The sequence below is a fragment of the Dermacentor silvarum genome, chromosome 1 (assembly GCF_013339745.2).
Source record: "Dermacentor silvarum isolate Dsil-2018 chromosome 1, BIME_Dsil_1.4, whole genome shotgun sequence".
Classification (NCBI taxonomy): domain Eukaryota; kingdom Metazoa; phylum Arthropoda; class Arachnida; order Ixodida; family Ixodidae; genus Dermacentor; species Dermacentor silvarum.
This window is the reverse complement of record NC_051154.1, coordinates 79858428-79879030: the sequence shown is the minus strand read 5'-3', so window position 1 is coordinate 79879030 and position 20603 is coordinate 79858428. Positions and strand designations below refer to the sequence as shown.

General features: G+C 47.6%; 1 protein-coding gene across 2 annotated transcripts in view; it reads left to right on the top strand.

Annotated features, from left to right (window-relative positions):
- The window catches only part of LOC119431481 (carbonic anhydrase 1-like), a 115053-nt gene that overhangs the window by 20020 nt on the left and 74430 nt on the right, over positions 1–20603 (top strand). Inside the window, exon 1 of one of the 2 annotated variants that reach the window (XM_049670450.1) lies at positions 19592–19649. The exons of the other annotated variant lie outside the window; for it this stretch is intronic. Coding sequence (XP_049526407.1) covers positions 19607–19649 — 43 coding nt within the window. The 5' untranslated portion in view covers positions 19592–19606. Of the gene's footprint in view, positions 1–19591; positions 19650–20603 lie in introns of those variants that run through there. 2 annotated transcript variants of the gene reach the window in all.

The following is a 20603-nucleotide window of genomic DNA, read 5'->3' as shown; positions in this document are numbered from 1 at the left end:
AGCGGAGCCCATGCCGCGTCCAATGCTATAGAACGAAGATTAAGCCACAATTTCAATGTCGGCCCTGAGAGCAGCTTCGTGCAGGAAAAATAAAAAGGAAAGAGAGAGAGAGAAAAGGAATACCTTAAGCATACCTCGCTCTGTCGCCATGATTTATCATGCACGCGCATGCGCTTCATATTAAGTTGAAATGTCTGCTTGGTCAATTGCCGTGCTGCTTTCATCGACTCCTCCTTCACGCTTCTGAGCCTTTTAAAAATGCATTTGCCGTCCTTAATGGCGACTTCTCTCCCTCTCTCTCTCTCTTTCTGTGTGTGGGCGTTTTTTTTTTTTTTTAATATTGCTATTGCACGCGCATATGAGGGCTTTTTTCCTCTCGTTCTTTCCTTTTCACTCATTGAGAGCTCATGCTAACTTAGGTCACTTGTACTATATCAAAATGAGATTCATATAGCCACGTTCGTTGTACAGCTAACGTAGCCCACCCTTGACACGAGCCGGGGTCCTCCGCCATCTTATGGGTATATTATGCTTGCTTTTCGCGCCGTGACGCTCCTGAAATAAATAGCTCTCTTAGTGTATGCTTTTTGTGCTTCTTTTTTTTTTTCTTTTTATTTATGTCGCCTCTGGACGCCAGTGCTTACAACAAAAAATGTGCATGCGCGAGTGGCAGCTCATCAGCCATTCCATATTTCCGGATGCTCTTGCGCAAGTGCCTAGTCAGGCGCTATGTCTGACACAGAAAACACGCTCGCACAAAGGGAGAGCTTTGTTAATTTGCGATGGAATTTGCATTCCAACTATTCAGGATGTCCCAAAGCAACAACTGAGCGACGCTCACCGCTAGGTCAGAGATTATATTATACGTTGGCAACGAGGTGCTCTGAATTTCCAGTACACATTACTTCTCCTGGTCTTTTTTTTATTTTTATTTATTTATTTATTTATTTATTTATTTATTTATTTATTTATTTATTTATTTATTTATTTATTTATTTATTTATTTATTTATTTCTCTGCTTCTAATGCGTAGCCATCGCTGCCTCGAAACGAACCTACAGGGGCGTGCGCAGTGAGAAGACATTTTAAGCGCCAGCTAGATAGGCCATATGATCTACGCCGCGTTGGCGCGTTTATTTCATTGTGTGCGCTCTCCACGTTGCATTTAGGGTATAGGCACGCATTACATGCGGTCGCCGCTTCAAGCAGCCACCTCGCTCAATGCATTGCGACTGTGAGACTGTGATTTCGGTATAGGCAACGCGCACCACGATATATATAGGCGCACCATACGCGGTGCTTGAGATATATGTGCCCGAAACATGCATGATACATATCATCATCAGCCTTTATTTATGTCCAATGCAGGACGAAGGTCTCTCCTTGCTATCTCCAATTACCCCTGTCTTGCACTAGCGGATTCCAACTTGCGCCTGCAAATTTCCTAACTTCATCATCCCACCTAGTTTTCTGGCGTCCTCGACTGCGTTTCCCTTCTCTTGGTATCCATTCTGTAACTCTAATGGACCCCCGGTTATCCATCCTACGCATCACATGGCCTGCCCAGCTCCATTTTTTTCTCTTAATGTCCATTAGAACATCTGCTACATCAGTTTGCTCTCTGATCCACACTGCTCTCTTCTTGTCTCTTAAAGTTAGGCCTAACATTTTTTCGTTCCATCGCTCTTTGTGCGGTTCTTAACTTGATCCATATAATTGGCGCTTCATCCACTGCATCCCAATGGCAACAACAATGATTTGTAAACTGAAGGAGGATTCGCAAGCAAGCTTTTCGTTCGTAAGCACTCATTGTGATAGGCCGGCCACCTTATAATGTCATGTTCCTTATCGCGATTGATTGGAGCCTTTTCTTACTAACTCCTCAAGCGTACGAAATGCTCAGTGAGTCCGACCCTAAAGCGCGTTTTCAGACAGCAGTTCTTATGCTGAGTGGTTAGTAAGAACAGGTAGGCTAACCGTGATAGCAAATGTATTATCAACGAAGGCGGCCAGCGTCACAGAGTTCTTGCGAACGAAGAGCTTCGCGAATTCGGCGGCTGCTCCGGACTACAAAAGGCGGTTCGACGACGCAGTATTTCAAGAATTCTATTGAGATGGAACCAAGAACAAGCAGGGTTTTTTAGTTGCAAGATAAGTTGATGGAAGGCTTGACCTGGTTTACCCTTGCATCAGTGCGAGATTTCTGTCATTCGCTTTTACATGCCGACTTAAAATTTGAAAGAAGTTAGTATACGAACGCCCTTGTATTTGTTTGTCTTCGAAACTTGAGAACAAAACAAAAAATTGCAGAAGAGAAAAAAAAATGTTTCTAATGTTTCACGCTCGAAAGGATGGCCGAAATTTCAATTTTGTTCCCGCGATATACTTACAATTGGCGTCTGCTTTCTTTCTTTTCTTTCTTTCTGTCTGATGTTCTTCTTCTACTGCTCTTTCTTTTTTTTCCTTCTTGCATTCCGTTACATTCCGACCTACGGCTCTGAATGCAAAAATGGAGCAGGGAAAAAAAGAAACGTTATGAAGGGACGTAGGAGAATCAGAACTGTATGGTTGACGTTCGATGAGCCGCAGGGTTCGTGGAATTTGTTTTCGTTGTGGATGCATTCGCTTGTTTCGGCGCCGTCAGTGTGGCTTGTGAACTATACAACAGTTGGCCATAACGGCGAATGCCTCGGTCTGCTTAAAAATCTTATCCGGGCCGATCTATTCTAGAAATGATGTGAACGCACATTGCGCTCTTCCCAACCGCGCGGCGCGCTCGTGGTTGCAGTCTATGTCTTGCAAACTATGTTTTGAAGGCACCTTTCCGCGCCAAGCCGCAACACAGACGTTTACGTGTTAAGAGTGATCACCGTTTACATGGGAAGCGGCGGGGCCCGACTAGACTTGCGCGCATGTGGTGTGTCGTCCGCAGCTGCTTCATGCTCGTATAGGTGCGTCGCCCTCGATTTCCGCGATTCCATGGCCGAGAGCGGCGTGACACGCTGCGCAGCTGCTCGTTCCTGCAGCCGCCGCGCTCTTCTCTCTTTAGGGTTTGCTACAACAGCTTTGTTTGTGTATTCACGCTCACGTGCGATGCGAGGCTACGCTGCGCGGGTTCGCGGGCCTCGCTTGAAACCGCGCTGTCTGTGTTGGGGCCATGGAGCCACGCGTTCTTACAGTGTCTGTCAGTTGTTCATCAGGAGCAGCTCCATCTATGGCCTACGGCGACAACCCAAACCCTCATTATGCGTTATGAACCAAGACGTGTTGTTTGGATGCTTGGCGTAACTACAGGGAGGCGGGGCTTCGGGACGAGAGACCTTGCATGATTACTTTCCTCAAACGATTCGTGCGGGATCATGTATGGTTCTTCTTGTGCGTACTCTCATGGGATGAAACAGAAAGCAGCTTGTCTCGGACCGCAGGTGCCCGTATTATAATTTTGAAGGCTGGTAATGAAGGGCTTCAAATGAATGTTGAACTGCTCCCGCCAGCCAGAGCATTACCACAGCATGCGCTCGGGAAATCTCCCGTTAAATAGGACCCCCAGAGCAGTTATCTAAGAGCGTGGAAGCAATATGCTTCGCAGTTCTTCGCAACGTATACCGCAAGCCACTGGTTCAAGGCAACTTGTTTTGATTATGGGCTGTCGGCCAAGGAATGTACACGCTGCTACGGTCAGCAGTCTACATAAACGGAGGAAGGCGGGTGTTTGCGGGTCATCAGGCTCTGGCGAAAATATGCTCTAGGACAAATAAGACGCTCGCACGGAACACTCGTCTACTATGCCCTCCACTTGCGTGCACTGAACACTCGTCCACTGTCCACTTACTGCGTACATCACCAGCATCCCTGAGCTCCTTGCAAGCGGTATGAGAGTCACAAACGTATTGCTAGACATTGCTAGCATTGAAATGGCAAGTCATACAGACAAGGGCGACGCCCCTAATTTTACGTTATTCAGTCCGATATAGTGGTGTTATTAGTTTGGTTTTAATTTAGTTTCATGGGAAGGGGGGGGGGGGGGTATTTAGGCCGAAATAAACCAGGAAACATCTGTCCTGCTATTCTTATTTGTTCGTGTTAACTTCGCAGGACCCTCAATAAAGTTTTTCAATTCAATAATCAAGCTGCACTTCCGCAATAAAAAAAAAAGGAAGAACGAAAGAAAGCGGGTGATGGGGGAAAGAAAGAAAGAAAGAAAGAAAGAAAGAAAGAAAGAAAGAAAGAAAGAAAGAAAGAAAGAAAGAAAGAAAGAAAGAAAGAAAGAAAGAAAGAAAGAAAGAAAGAAAGAAAGGGAATTTGCGAGTTTTATAAAAGGAACGTCATACCTTTCATTGTTGCGTAAGTACTCCTGGTACGAAATACAGACCCCAAGTTCTCAACACCCAGTTTTCGCTGTAGATTTATTGAGGCTATTGCGGGCTTAACTAGGAGAGGCTTAAGTATACACTCCTCGAAAGGATACCACATTGCGCTTGCGCGAGGAAGGCAGCATACATCTCATTAGTTCCCTAAACAGCAAGTGGATTAAAAAAAGAAAGAACGAAGCGACTGGTTAGAAGGTGCACCTGTTGCTGCGTGTGGTAAGTGATGCATCCGGTTTATAGGACGAGCCCTTGGGAAAAATAACTGTTTGCGGTCCATGCATGCGCAGACGTCGTTTCAAGGTAACGTCTGTAAGCCGTTCTATGTGGCTTGAAAAGACGCGGACAACATTAAAGAAGAAAGAGAAACTGTCAGGACTCCAGGGGCAGAGTGATACACGGTGCTTGAACACGTTCCTGTGTGCTGGTTAAAAATAGGCGCAAATTTCATTGCAGTAACTTTGAAACACCTTACTGGCGCTAACAATGAACCGGAAAACACGGAATATGCACAGTACAGCAGCGCTGCATGCAGACTTCATCGCTATTTTCGTTCTTCGCCGCGGTAATATGTTTCGTAGGTCCAATAACGAACTTGTTCAGCCTGCCGCTCTCCACAGAAAGGCTTTCGTCGAAGCAGAGTGTAAACACACCGCCAGCCACGGCTCTGAACGGTTTTCCCTTCCGCGCTTCATTATTCGCTCGTCGGGCGCGGCCGGGTGGTTTGCGCTGGCTGCGCTCGCGTGAGATTAGTGGGTCAAGTCCGACGTGGCCGCGTTCGCAATCCTGATCTATGAGGCGCGCTTAGAAGCGGCCTCGGGCGTGCTCTACTTGGCGTAAAAGAAGAAATAAGAAAGAAATAAGTGCAACCCCCTTCTGCTTGCCGTGCTTCGTGGCTCTTCAATCGCGTGTCATGCACCGGCTGGATGCTCTCATCATGTGCGGTGCCTGTGTTTGCTACCTACTCCTTTGTTTCGAACTTTCCTCTTTAGGTTATCTTCTCCTTATATAGCATAGAGTATACCTATAGCCGTGATCGTGTGTCTGTGCTCCCTCTCTCCCTTCTTCCCTCCTCTCTCTCCTATCTGTCTCTCTCTCTACTTTCTTATCTTTCTACCTCATCTTCCCCCGATCCCCATTGTAGGGTAGCAAACCGGATTCTCCCATCTGGTTAACCTCCCTGCCTTTCCACTTTCTTGCCTCTCTCTACCTTTTGTTGTTGTTGCTGCTGTTGTTGCTGCTGTGGTTGCTGTTGCTGCTGCTGCTGCTCGGCTACCGCCTGGAATGGAGGAAAACAGCTGTCAAAAAGGAAAGGCGAAACTCTCTTTGAGACGACTCACCGCAGGCCATAGCTGTGCGATATTTAGTGCTGACAAAGAGCTGTCCCATCTCGGAAGTGGAGTATTATAGTGGCAGACATCTCGTCGAAATGGTCCCACAACTTTACGAATATACGTTGTAGCACAGGCTTAAAGTACAAACCCGCCCAATCGTGCGCTCCGATCTCCGCCTGTTTATAGGCTTTTGGCTCTCCAACGTATTTTCAGGACATAGGTCTGATGACGACAACCTGTGGCTGTGTTTGAGAACCACCACGGGAAAAAAGTGATGCTCTAAGCACCACTCTTAATTTGTTTGCGCTGGTAACGTACTGTTGATTTGATTACACTGATTGATGAGGTAGAGTTGTCAGCTTACCAAAAGAGAACGTATACGTGTACGACGATGCAGGACGGTGCATCCTCACCTGGATCATTCGGAAGCTGTCAGCTTGCCTCCTGTTCTGTTTCCTTGTTCCTGTTTTCTTGTCGCCTGCCTCGCTTAGCAGTTCTAAACAATAATGTCCTCAACCTATAGCCTCAGCCTATACCGTGTATCCCAGCTAACGTTAGCCAAGCTGTCCAATGAAAAAAATACTTAAAAATCACGGTGCAGGATACTATTATAAGACCTAACGGTGCTCGGTCACCAGAACTCTGACGACCGAGCACCGTAGGTCTTAAACTTGTGTCTTGCATCACGTTTTATATCCTTGAAAAGAAAAGGAAAAAAAAACTGGAAATGCAAAAAAAAAAAAAGAAACGTGGTTATATAACGTTAACTGGGACACCCTATTTACTGTACGTTTGTGTAAATGACATTTACACAAAACGGCAGAGATGGGGTGGATTTGGCAACTCTCGCAAGGCTAAATTCGTATGCAGCCAGGCTGCACCTCTTCCTCCCGGCGAGGCTGAACGGTCTACTAACCTTTGTCTGTCAGAAGGTAACAAAGTGTTGTAGGTAGCGATATGGCGAGCTACCAATGCAGGCGTCGGTACAATGCATGTAAACTTGCCCATTCGATGTAATGGCGCTTTCTGGGTGTATGATTAAATTCAATAGGAGCTGGAATGGCCTCCCCATTCTGTCATAAAACTGATGTGCTCACACTTTAGCTCGGCTTTCTGTTTGTATGGCAGTGAACGTGTGTAGATGTATTTGAACAAAAATGCGACCTAAAGTGAAGGGCATTTCGGGAAAAGGGCCCAGCCACGAGGCACTGCAGTTCCAGTAATGGGATGGAGTTTGCCACTCTTCTTTGCTCCCGGAGGAGAAACCGCCGTTCTCGTTCCGCGCGCGCGCATGCGCGGCTCGAGCCATGGCCACAAGCGCACCCGGCCCATTTCCTGTCCGCCGTCCTCTCTATCCGGCGTCATGGCTCCCGCGAAAGACGCGACGACGCGGCACCTCCATCAATCTTGGTAAAAAACTCTTCCCGGTCGTCACGTCCACTGTAAATCTATCGAAAAGCCATTGATCTCTATTACGCCTGTCATGATGTGCGTGGAAGCGTTTTGTTGTTGTTGCTGTTGTTGTTGTTGTTGTTCTGTTTTCTTTTTTGTTGTTGTTGTTTTCGCCTCGTCTCTGGCGTTTCTCGTATACGACTACATTACGGGATAAACTAATCGCCTGAAAGCTATGCACCAGTGGCCCAAACCAGCCCCTTGATTCGAGAGTAGCTTGTAACGATACTATAGGGATCGCCTATCGTGTTATATAGCGACCTGGAGGAGACAGCCATGGCGGCTAAATGTGCTGCTATGTCCGCGGGTCATACAGTGACCTTGATTCCAGCTGACAGCCCTAAACCCTTCTCGCGGAGGTCGTAAATATTGCTTCGATGACGCACATCCGAAAGAGACTACTTCGAAGCGTCGCCGCAGTGCTGTTATTTCTGGTACGAACTGCGAACCCCTGAGCGCGTAGAGGCTTTGGTCCGCCGTTTATAGCGAACGGTACCTTGGCGCTATAGTGGTTATTTGTCTCTCTGCTTGTTAGCAATCATTCGACGCACACAAGTATATTTACTTGACTGTGTAAGCTATAATGAAAACACTTTACTTTGGTGGGGGCCTGTATAGTGGGCGAATCAGCGAAGCGAAGCTCTTGCATTGACTACGCTGTTTCAATTCTCGTATCTTTATAAAGTATGCGCGCTAGCTACTTCCCTAAAATAGTGCGTAGCGCGTAAAACTGTCGAAATGGCGGGCATCGCTAGGAATTTTTTTCTTTCTTTTTTTTTACTTTAACACTAACGCAGATGATTTTTCGGGGCTTCCTTTTTTGTTGTTGAAGTGACTGTTTTTCGAAAATTATTAGATTATTATTCGAAAATAGTTACATTACACAAAGTGGTGAAATACGAAAAATTGGTGCCGTCGGTGAAATTACGTGCTTTTTCAGCCTTGAACACCGTGTTTCTCAATTTTTATAATCTCGCTGTTTATGTAATACCCTATAAAGCGGGTGTTTTAAGATGATTAAGTGGATTCAATATGAAAGTTGATTTTTATATTCACAGGCTACACAATCGTACATACTGCAGTGGCGGCTGTTCAATGTTGTCAGCTCGATTTCCGTTCTGCGCGTATTAATAATTGGGCAAGGAAGCGTTAACAGCCTGCATTGAAGCAGCTTGACTAAACGCACTTCCGTTCTGGGCAGCAGGAACGGATGCGGAAATGCTATAGGGTAACGCATATACAGAAGTCACTGCGGTTCGCACGCACATGCTTTTCGGGTCGCCGGCCGTCGTCGCGAGACGCTCTTGACTTCTTTGTCACGTTATCTTATCGTCCCAGCCATAAATCATTTCTTTCTTAAGCGTACGAGCTTCTCCACTGTGATGGCATGCGCGCATAATGCTTGCGAGCCGCCTGTCTGTAATTCTGAGTGTGCCACGAAGGAGAACGAAGCCATGGACGAGCGAAAGACGAGCTCGGCTGCGCATCGGGCATCGACAAGGCTTCTAGCTTCTCTGTAGATACGCATCTCGTTCCCGGAAATTGCGACTTGGTTTCCAGGCAGCGTCCGGGAACGGCTGGCGAAGAGAGTGCTCTCCTAATTCTTTCCGGAATATGAGAGGCGAGCACTTCTGAATACAAAGCGCGTGCCGGCCGGCGCTCCCGCTCGCCGACGTCCGGCGTGGCGGCGAAGAGCTGCCACGCGGCGCTTTCGCGTCTGTGCTCTCTTTCGCTCGAAGTTTGCGGGCAGCGCGATGTTGCGTTTCCTCAGGCGAACCTAACTTAAGCACACGGAGCTTGGTGTGACCGTGGTGGCGGATGCTACATGAAATGAAGCCAAATTCGTCAGAGACAAAGTGGTCAAGAATAAGGAAATTGACAAAGCGGTATGACAAAGTTTTAGTTGTTGACAACTCGTGGCACCATCGTGAGGAAGCAACAGACTACAGAGTTCTGAGCCTAACTGCAGGCGGCGAACACACCCGTAACGGTCGTTTTGTATCGCTGATCAAGGCGCTCAACTCTAAGCAAGTTATGCCCTCCGATATTGGCGCAACATCAATAGCAATGACAGGATACAATGCATGCAGCAGCACGTAGTACTTCCGGGTACGCGGCTTGGTTTTGCTTCAGCTACCAGAGCGAAACTGTCGTCTTTGCGGCCGGTCATTTTGCTGTTTCTTTCTTCTTTACTTCCCTTCTCCTTATCTTCAACTTCCTTTTCTACCCACTCCTTCCTAAAGAGTAGGCAGGCTTTGTGCCTAAGCATTCTCAGCCTATTACAGCCACATTGTGTCTGTCTATCTATCTATCTATCTATCTATCTATCTATCTATCTATCTATCTATCTATCTATCTATCTATCTATCTATCTATCTATGCTCCTAAATAAAAAAAGACTCTTCAGAACTTATTCAGTGTTTGGCGGCTTCGAAGTCGCGTTACACAGCATTCGTAAGCCCAGCAGCCTGGCGCTTCAGCGCTGCGCCACAAACGCGAGGGGGCAGTTTATTCTCAGCGTTAGCACGCCACCGGTGCACTCCTGAAGGCCACGCAAAAGGAAGGAGACTTCGCGGGCGCACCGCTAGATGGCGCAGCGTGTCCAAAGGGAAGCGCGAGAGAGAAGCCCGGCATCAGTTCATGGCTCATACATGACGCTTTTCGGCGGTGGCAACACGGTGTGTCGCTTACATTGCTTGAATGCTAATCGCATTAACGTCGACAGTCGTTACAAGCATACAGGCTTCAACTACTATAGTTGCGATACGCGAATGAGGTCAACTACATACTTCTCAAACGCGCAATTCCGTGACTAAAGCCAGAGTGCAAGTATTGCACTATGTCTTCTTACGTTTTAAAGTCCGTTTAATACGACATGTAAAATCCAGCCATTGTTATAGTTCCCAAACGGTGTGACAGATAGCTCACGTAGTCCGCACTCCTAATTTCTCTTTGTGAGGATTATACTACATGCGCGTAACTTATTCAGTGGAAGCTCCGTTTTTGTGTACGTCACAATGTCTGTCGCAAGGCCGCAGGGAAAGCCGTATACCGCGTGTCTCTGCTACCACTGCCTCGGATTATGAAAGACAGGAGATTTGAAGCAGAATAATAATTTTTATTCACCAAGCTCTTTCGACTGACATGCGTAGCGAGGCGTCCGCTGCGTTACACATTCGCGGTTGCGCATGCGGACCACATGTACATTGCGGACGGGATGAATTTGCGACCGTACGTCCCTCGTGAAGAGCCATTATTCGTACATTAATTCACTTACAAATACTGATCAGTGCATTGTAGCTGTGGCGTGTGTATACTACGTCGGTTCCAAGCGTTCGTGCCAGTACGTTTAAAAGAGAAAATAGTTTCACGAACTTTCATCTGGGCCGTCCAGCGAGCCGAGGAAGCCGCTTCGAGACAAGGTCTCGGAACAGCGTCCGCGGAGGGTGCCCAGACCCACTAAATATACGCCGAACTCAAATCTGATTTATTTGATAATAAAGTTTACGTTCTTCACAAGCTTTCAAACACATCAATGTAGTCACCTTCAAAATATTCCCTATTAGACGCCTGGATAGAACTGGTCCGACCTATTCTTCCATTGCTGGAAGTACCCTTGGAAGTCCTTAACAGTTAAGCGCTTCAGCAGCCACGTCGTTTCCTCTGTAATTGTCGTCAAATCCCCGAAATACCTCCTCCGCAACATCATCCTGCATTTCTGGAACAAAAAGAAAGACGCAGGGGGCTAACTAAATCCGGCGAGTAGAAAGGGTGTTCCAGCATAGTGGTGAAACTGCGTGCCAAAATCTCACACACTGTCAATGCAGAGTGCGCCGTGGCATTATCGTGGGGCAGAATGGTCCGGCGCCCCTCTTCCAACAAATTTGTTCACACGAGACGCACACAATTTCTCAGACACTTCAGGACCTCCACGTCGAAAGCTGTATTGGCAGTTCGAAGTTCAGGTACAAATTCGTGGTGCAGAAATCTATGGCAGTAAAAAAAGAAAAAAACAATCAACATGACTTAGATTATTTTTTCTTCCGCGCAAGACGGCCCTTGGGGTCATCTTTCTTTTTCCCCTATTTGCTCTGCAACTTCAGCTCGATTTCGTAATCCTAAATCCAAGTTTCGTCACCGGTGACGCCCTTTTTCACGAGTTCATCGCTGTCGTCTGAAGTTTTCCAATCGACGCGCAATTCTTTTCGTCGCAACTTTTGCTCAAGAGTCAGTACTTTCGGCACTATTTTGGCGCAAAGCTTTTGTATCTCTAAATTTTCAGTCAAAATTCGGTGAATGGACGACTTTTTCAAACCAAGTGCTTCTGCTATCGTTGTAACAGTCATTCGTCGGTCACTGAACACAAGAGAACGCACACGTACGATCGATGTTTTCATCTTCGCACGCGAGGCGGAGGGGCGTCCTGATCCATCGTCCTTGGGATCTTCACGGCCTTCCCAAGAACGCTGGACTCACTTGAACACGGCTGTTTCCTTTAGGGCATCCTTTCCATTGGTCTTTTTCAACGTTTGATGAATTTCTGCGCCATTCTTGCTGAAGTTCACGAGACTTTTCATATTTCTCCTTTATTTCGTCTGGTCGTCAATCTCCATTTCGACAAAGACTAAAAATAGGTTCCACAAGAAGTGCACGCATAAAATTCTGCCTTGTCGTACAGACGTCCTGCTTGCACTAGAGGTCAACCGGGTCCTTTCGACTGCAGAGGGCGAGAGAGAGAGCAGCACCGCTACTTTCTCTCCCACTATTTTGCAGACTCACTGCATTAACTTTTGGGACACATCTCGTATACTGGGCCGCGATATTGTAGCGGAGCCTTTTCTGATGTCATTTCTTTTCGCGCTTTTCGGTCTTCGTCAGCGGTCAGAGTGATGCTCCGCCCGCGTTATCAATGGGATAAGCCGAACGTGAACGATGGATGATAAGAGTGGCCTAGAATCAAGCGGAAGTCATTGCTACATTATACCGGCCCTGGTGATGGTTATGACATTAAATGTAGGGCCGGTATTTTGTAGCGATGCCTTTCCGGTAATAATGCCTTTTCGCGCTTATCGCGCTTTGTCAGTGGTCAGAGCGACGGTTCGCTCGCGTTATCAAGGGGATCAGCCGGCCGTGAGCGGTGGATGATAAGACTAGTATAGAATAAGCCATAAGGCATCGCTACAAAATACCGGTCTAGGACTGAATATAGCCTATACATTCTCAAGCCTCTGAAGAGGACAAGTCACCCTTTGCGAAAGGGCAACAAAAAAGATAATAAATAAAGTGGAAGAAAAATTTGTTGAAATAAATGACGCGAAATGCATAAAATGATGACGAAACAAACGAAAAAAAAAGGGAAGGGGTGAGAGGGAAGAGGGCTACAAATAAATGCACTGATGTTATTTTCCGGGCTGCTTTAAACGCAGAGGGCACAAGAAAATGGTCGTCAGCGTCTGCAGAGAAGCACATTCTATGTGGTTACATGCTCAGACGTGCTGTCTTTACGCCTGTCAGAAACACACTGCCTACGCTAGCGCGCCGCCGGTCTGACATAACGGCACGCGTGATTGTTCGCGAGCGGCGTTCTTTCTCTCGCGCGCGCCAGAGAAACGGTGACATTTTGATTCGCAGCAATAAAGCCGCCGAGGGACGCCGAAGCGGGGAAAATGTAAACAGAGGCACGGCACTAAAGCAGCGCCTGCCGCTTGGCCGGGGCCCAAAAGGCCGGAATAAAATGCCCGGCAACGCCAGCGGTGCGACAGAACTCGGGCTTCCGCAGTAAACGGTGCTCTCCGGGGGACACGGCATGCGGTCGTAAAGGGCCCGCCCCTCCTTTGTTCTTCTGTCTTTTTATTAAACACTGAGGCACTCCTTATTTCTGTCCCTTAGCAGACTCGGTTGTCTGCCCGCAAAGCGCGCGCCGGCTTCTTCTCGGCATGCTGCGGACAGACCGGTGACCCTTGTTTCGATGCGCCTCGCGTACTGCTTGGCGGAACGTCATGTTTCACCTCGGAGCGGACCCGTCTCGGGGCGTCCAATATTGAAACCCACATCGTGCAGTGCGAAAAACGACGTCTGATGTTCCAAGAAGCGGCGGAAAGCTGCGTTGAACGAGGTTGATATATATAGCGTCGAAAAGACCAAACTTGTGAAATACTGGCGTACGAAGAAAAAACAGAGATGCCTCCTGCTAAAAAATATTAATAAAAAATAAATAAATAAAAATTAAAAACTGCTAGTTTTTGTTGCGATTTTCTATTGCCCTTCACCTTGATGTTGAAACTTTACGGGGTTCTTATTTGACAGCTGAAGAGCTGGCAAGTTATGTGCGTGAAGGATATACGCTTATCGATTTGATGCGGCCTTGAAATCGACAGGTAGTTTAATTTCCGGAGCCAAGCGTCCGTTTCCTTCTTAGGTCCACTACTGAACTTCGTCCCTCACGCTGCTGAGGCGCTGAAGTAAGCGAACTGCGCTGCGGTGATAGCTCAGCGGTTTACGTCAGTCTGTGACCTTTTCTCCAAAAGTGTTGCCGTTGCTGATAATGGCTAGGGATATAGAGGGCGCTTCGAATGATGATAAAATAAACGGGGGAAAGAGGGGGGGGGGGGGGGGGTCTTCTGTTGACGTCACTGTATCCCAAACATCGAAACAACAATTTTATTCGAGAGTACGAAATAATTACTGCTGAGCGGATGGGTCCTCCTATCTTAGGAACACTTCCTCCGAAGCTTTGTCACATTTCGCCCTCTCTTTTGTTTTTCACATACACAAACACAATATATATACGCGTGTTCCTTGCTAACGGAAACATGATTGTGGTCCTTGGTAGTGACTTTGATTCAACATTCTTGCACTGCTAGCGTTGCAGCCCGCCGCAACTGCCGACGTCATCGCTTGCGGAGGGATCAACGGTCGGTCAGTGCGAGCGGCGTGTGCTGTGTCTTCGCGGCGTACATCGGCAGAGCGGTCTTCGGCATTGGCAGACGCCGTGTCTTGCAGGCTCCAAAAATTGTACGTGTGTGAGGAGGGGATGGGTTTGTCCGGCGGCAGGCTTTCGTGATTTCGGGAGGACGTGGGTGCGATATCACCCGTGTGCAGCCGCGCTCAACGACATCAGCGTAACGATCGGCGGCATTCCAGCACGTTGAATGTCTTCACCGTGCCGCTCGCGAAGGTCATCGCTTGCTCACAATTGACGCCACAGAAGCAGCTGCGTGTTCCGAGACGCTTCCGCTCTCGCGTGCGGACGACCGCGGCCGCAGACAATCATTTTAAATCCCCGCTATAGTTCAGCGTGCACGTCTGAGCACGCGAGAAGAAAAGCGCGTCAGCTCGTTCGATGGAAGGGCGGGCCACGCATCCAAACGCCGCGGCCGCTTTGCGCGCTTAGTTCACCACGCCCATCGGTCCGCGAACAAGCTCTCGTTCGTGCCGCCCAGCGTAACATGCGTGGTCTTCGGACATCACGAAAGACGCCGCCAATACTTTCGGATCGGCGCAGCGTGCTGTATTCATTTCGCATGGCTACCATTCACCGACACATGACGCGTGCCGTGCGCGGCTCCTATGCGGCAAGCGCTAAATGCCGATGTAGTGTATAATTGCTCGCCTGTATGCATTATGCATTGCCTTCAGTCGTCGTTTGGAGTAAGTATTAACAGAAACATCAGGGCCCGTATACTAAAAAAAGTTCTTACGCTGGAACTGTTCGTAAGAGCACATACCAGCCACTCGTGATGTTGAACATATTATGAGCGAAGGCGATCGTTCAATGGTAGACGGCTCTTAGGAACGAAAAACTTTGTGGATTCGGTCCCAGAGTTCTTACGTCCAACATACACAACGGGAGGCGCTGTAAATGAGTTTATTGGTCAACCATCAATGCGGTACTTTTTCGTTGCTGTTCTTTCTCTCTTTTTCTTTTCTTTTCGTGATGTTTTTTTTGTCGTAAGTCAGAATTCCATGCATATTTCTCACCGCAAAGATGAGGAAAATATACAGCGTATACTGAGATGACTGGGAGTGTGCGCTTCGATTGCTCGGAGCGCAAAGAAGAAAAGCGTTCTGATTCACAAAGCGTAGGCTACGAGCCGTCGCCGCCACCCCCCGCTCCGGCGTTTCCATTACTTTTTCGTTTCCTTTCTTTGAGAATGAAGAAAGGTAATATGTTGGCCATAAGAGCACAGCTGAAGCTTGTCGAACCCATTCATCGTGACGAGGCTTGTCAACGGTTCGTTTACGGCGCCGGTGGCTCTCTGGTCGAGATGTGTCTCATCGCGACATCTATTTTACGTAGGAGGGGGACGCGCAGGACTTCCCTACATAAACTGCCACTCACCGTCCCAGCAGCGATGGGAATTCGCGTTGGCGCATGCTTCTGACGTGCCATGCGATCAGACTTACTTCCGTTTGGACAGACTCTTCTCTAAATATAAGCTTATTTCTTACGTTTTGTTGCTTTCTCTCTCTCTCTCTCTCTCTCTCTCTCTCTCTCTCTCTCTCTCTCTCTCTCTCTCTGTGTTTTCTTTCTCAATCCCTTGTGCTTCCATTCGCAAGACAGCATTCGACAAAGACGATCTCGCACAAGACGGTATTGCCAAGGCACATGTATTAGTGAACGAAACGGGCAGCTGAAAACGGCAACAAAACAGGAAGAAGCGTGCGGAACTCGTCTGCGACACGCGAATGTGGCGTCTATCAGCATCTCGCCATGAGCTAATGGAGCGCTCGTGCCTTTTGCACCTGGCGAGGTAAATGCTTCACTCAACCTCGATGTGAAGGTGGATAAAAGACAGGGAAGCATCCAGAGGGCCTCGAGTGTTCATACTGTCTCTGGAGCATTAAGATTTCCAGTTTCCCAGCCGAAGTCGTTGATGTTTTCTTTTCTTTCGCAGCGACTTCTGAAGATACTGCTCAGTTTCAGTAAACTTATGAAGCAAGCTGAGAAACTAGAAAGCTGATATGTTTGATTCTGTGAGAAGCCCCATATAATTGCACTACACAACATAATAGCTTTACCCCCGTCCCATATTAGAGAGCTTTAGATTAGGGGACGCAAGCGGCTTGCGTACGCAAGAACTAGGGGCCATGGTACTGCGCATGTGCAGACACAGACGTAGGTGTCCGCGCATGCGCAGTAGCGTGGACCCTATTTCTTGCTTACGCAAGCCGCTTGCGTCCCCTAATCTAAAACTCTCTATTCTCAAACGATCCTTGACTCAAAGCTGTTCCGCCATTCCATGATGATGATGATGACAGAATCGAGGTGGAGGTACGTTCTTAGGGGTGTGCGAATAGATATTGTTGAGACCTAATTGGATACGAATCTAATAGTGCTAGAAGCGAATCGAACCGACTACCGAATAGTTGTCGAATATTGATAAGGCGTTATGATAATTAATATAAAACGATGTCCACATCCAATCATTCTTTTCTGCCATTACATTTTACGTTATGCAGCGTTGTTTATTAAGAACTCAAATGGAGCATTAGGAACAAACTAGTTTCTTCGCATGCACAGGACTCTTCAGAGAGTGCGAATGATCACTGTTATAGCCTGTAAGGTATGGCAACCAAAGCGACATAGCCTGCTCCGGCCACTACGCAAGTTCTGATGTTTTATGTTTATAACAGGCCCGCAGGGGTGGAAAATTACTGTACTTTTGCTCTAATTTTATGTTTAATTTGGCGCAGTTGAAGTTTTGAAATATTCGAAAAGTATTCGAAAAATACCGGCATTCACGAATAGTGACTATTCAATTTATTATTCGAAAGTTTTGAATATTCGCACACCCCTATACGTTATAGAATACGCAGTTAAGAAAAGCTGTATCTCAATTAAGCGTTGGTGGAAAGGTATATATCATCATCAGCCTATTTTTATGTCCACTGCAGGACGAAGGCCTCTCCCTGCGATCTCAAATAACCCCTGTCTTGCGCTAGCTGATTCCAATATCCAACTGCAAATTTCCTAATTTCATCACCCGTTAGGTTAGGTTAGGTAATATGTTAGGCTGTAACTCTAACGGTCCATCGGTTATCTACCCTACGCATTCGTGGCTTGCCCAGCTCCATTTCTTTTTCCTAATGTCAACTAGGATATCTGCTATGCCTGTTTGCTCTCTGATCCACACGGCTCTCTTCCTGTCTCTTTACGTTACGCCTACCATTTTTCGTTCCATCGCTCTTTGCGCGGTCCTTAACTTGTTCTCGAGCTTCTTTGTTAACCTCCAAGTTTCTGCCCCATATGTTAGCACTGGCAGGCTGCAATGATTGTACACTTTTCTTTTCAACGACGTTGGTAAGCTTCCAGTCAGCATATGGCTATTCCTGCCGTATGCACTCCATCCGAGGTATATATATATAAATATAGGCAGAAGTTTGTAACCACTTTTACTATATGTGTATAGTCCCAAAGCCCCATATTTTTATTTTCTTCGTTATTATTTTTTATCATTTCCTTAATAGGTACTGACGAGGTAGTTGGTGATCCATGATTTTGGTGAAGCAGCGCACTTGGAAGAAAAGACGTCCACACAAACATGAATGATGAAGACATACGCAGGCTAATCATTCATATTTGTGTGAATGTCTTTTCTTTTTTCCCTTTTTTTTTTGTTCAAGTCTGCTGCTTCACCAAAATTATCGCTTTCATCAAAGAAGTATCGATTTCCCCGACGTACAACAGCGACCGTGAATGCCAATTGATGCCCGAGTCGACGCGTTGTCGTCTTCGGATCCAGGCCTCTTTCTGCGTCGTTCTGGCAGCGTCGCACAGCTTTCACTCACGACCGAAAACGAGCGAAACGAAATGAAGGAACAACTCTGCACAGAACTGCCGAGGCGGCCTACAATTCGCCGGATTCGCGGGTTATCTATATCGCGCACACTTCCTGTTTCATTCTACCTATTAGAACCTTGGCAAGTTGCCAGTATGTTGTTGAGGGGAGTTCCCACTGTGTTTACCGGACGCTCCCCTCTGCGACCATGGTTAGTATTACTTCCGCATGCGATGGCGTGATTCTGGTCTTGCGTGCAAGGTGTATTCTTTGCGAGTCGGTGCAGCTAATTGTTCGCGCTTGCCTCCGCACGCAGACTCAACTGGACAGACCTATCAAAGCTTGTAGGGTGTGTCCGATCTCGCTATTCATGAATTGCTAGTGCGCAACAGCTGGAGGCATCACGCGCATGATTACTGGGTCCACAAGTTATACAGCGGCCCGGTCAAGCCCTCTCACCGCGCGCTTATTGGCGCTCTTCAAGAAGTACGTGCTCGCAGTGTACCCATAGTGGCGCACGAAGACTTCGTTTATTTGCGTAGAAAGCTTGGACAAGGAGAACTAAGCTGTTCTGTATCCTGAAATCTGAAGATGGTTAGCAGCGCCGCCAACTTCGTGTAATTAGGCTTGGCGCAGCTTGCGGCTTCACCGTCAGAGTGACTTCCAGAAGGCGATGCAGGTGGAAAAGGCATGCATGAACATATATCGTTGCCAGCTGCGTTTATAGTGTTTCGCAGACATCGCCCCTCCTCGTCTAGCGCGCGATGCCAGCTAATGCCCCGGCCTGTCACATCTTATCACGTACACTATACATTATTCTAGTGCTCCCTATGCCTTGCAGTCACGTCCTTGAATCATGGAGCTTGCGCGAATGCTAAAGCATCGTCACAGCGGATGAACATGCTATGCACTGGCCCCATACACATTTCTAGTGACAAAGGCACGTGTAAAGCCATGCATTTGAAGCAATTGTATACTTAGAGGTGTTTATTCGCAAGAAAAAAAATGAAGTTGCCTCGAATGACAACAATTCGATGTGCGATATTGTTATGGACACATAATCGGCTCCGTTTGTTCGCGACCTGCGCCGCTATAGTGATCGATGATTCTTTTTCTTCACTGCAACCTATCATCTTTCAGAAATGCGACTGCCACATGCTAAAATTGATGTTACGTCTGCGTCGTAAACTGCCCCGAACGCCGCATGCATGTATAACGGCAAAGACCTTCGAAGTCACATAGAACCTCACATATTAAGTATACGGTGTACCGGGAGCGTTGCTGCAGCGTGCAGCGAATGACGTTTTACAGTCAGTTGAGGGCCATATATGGCTATCGCCACTTTTCTCTGAGCCGGTCAACTTCGCAGTGGTCGATGGCTGTGGTCGATCATTTTGGTCGATTATTCCGACAAACGAGCCTCGTTGTTTTCCCGGGCACGCACAGAGGGCGTACAACCGAGGCTGGCGGAAGAAGAAGACGTGCCGATAGCAGTGGCGGCCACCTGATCGCTGGCCCTGCTGGGCCACAAAATTCTCCCCCGAAAATGGCAGCTGGCGTCGCGATATGTACGCGTGAAGCTTCGGTGGAGCCCAGCCGCGGGGTCGTTTCACCAGGGCGCACCATGGCTGACGTTACCGTTGAGTGAACCGGCGTTGGCCCCATCTTACCCATGTGTTTGACGCAGCTGCTTTCTCACTGCTGGCCCGCTTGCGGTAAGTGCTGTAGGAGAAATGCGTGAAGCTTGCCTTGAATCTCGCGTATACATGTATGCCACGAAAGCCACGTGGGCGCGTTCTGACGCTGCTGGTGACGTAGCATGCATTCACGCTTGCCGCTTGCGATCCTGTGGGAGCGAGAGTTAACGCGAAGCTGCGATAATCATCTTTTGACTCATTTCGAGTCTCGTGCTCATTTCCCAAAACCTACAATGCGTGAAAACTACTGTTGAAGCCTAATAACGCACAATTTATTGCTTTTGCATACAGTGTGCCGTACGATTGGCATACGTGCACTATTGTGCAGTCATTTTCTTTTCTTTCTTTTGCATGTTATTCCCCCAAGAAGCTGTACAAACAAAACGAATATCTTCGTGCGCCAGTTCACCTTTAAAGTTCGTTCGACTAAACCGCATTGAAAACAAATCATTACCGGCCGTTCGCGTGAGCTGACCGCTAATTTTGTGTAGCCCTGTGACGATTTTATTTTATTTTCGGCTTTATTGTATATCTCTGGACGCAAACGCACTATACACCAGTAAAAGCAAAAATATATGTCAACGTTCATTTCCAGTTTCCGCTATAGTGCGCCACGCATATTCCAGTCATGGTATGCTGGATACCTGTACGACGGTTCTTTGATCGAAATTTTTTATTTCTTTTCTTCATCGCACCGCTCCTTTGTGCCCCGCGTGTGGCGCTTCTCCTACTCGTACGTCGTGTTTTCCCAGCTTGAGCCGCGTCGCCTGCCTGGTCTTTGTTATTTGTAATTACGGCTCTCGTAGCTTCCAGTTCGCCAAGGCTTCAATGTGCGTAGTATTGAAGCTGCGAAGCTCTTTAAGTCGGTTGCAGCGAAGACATAATGCATAAGTGAAGACACGTTGGAGCCGCACGTAACCGGCATACCTAAACAAACTATGTACGCTCCAAACTCCCACATTTCGGGCAGGT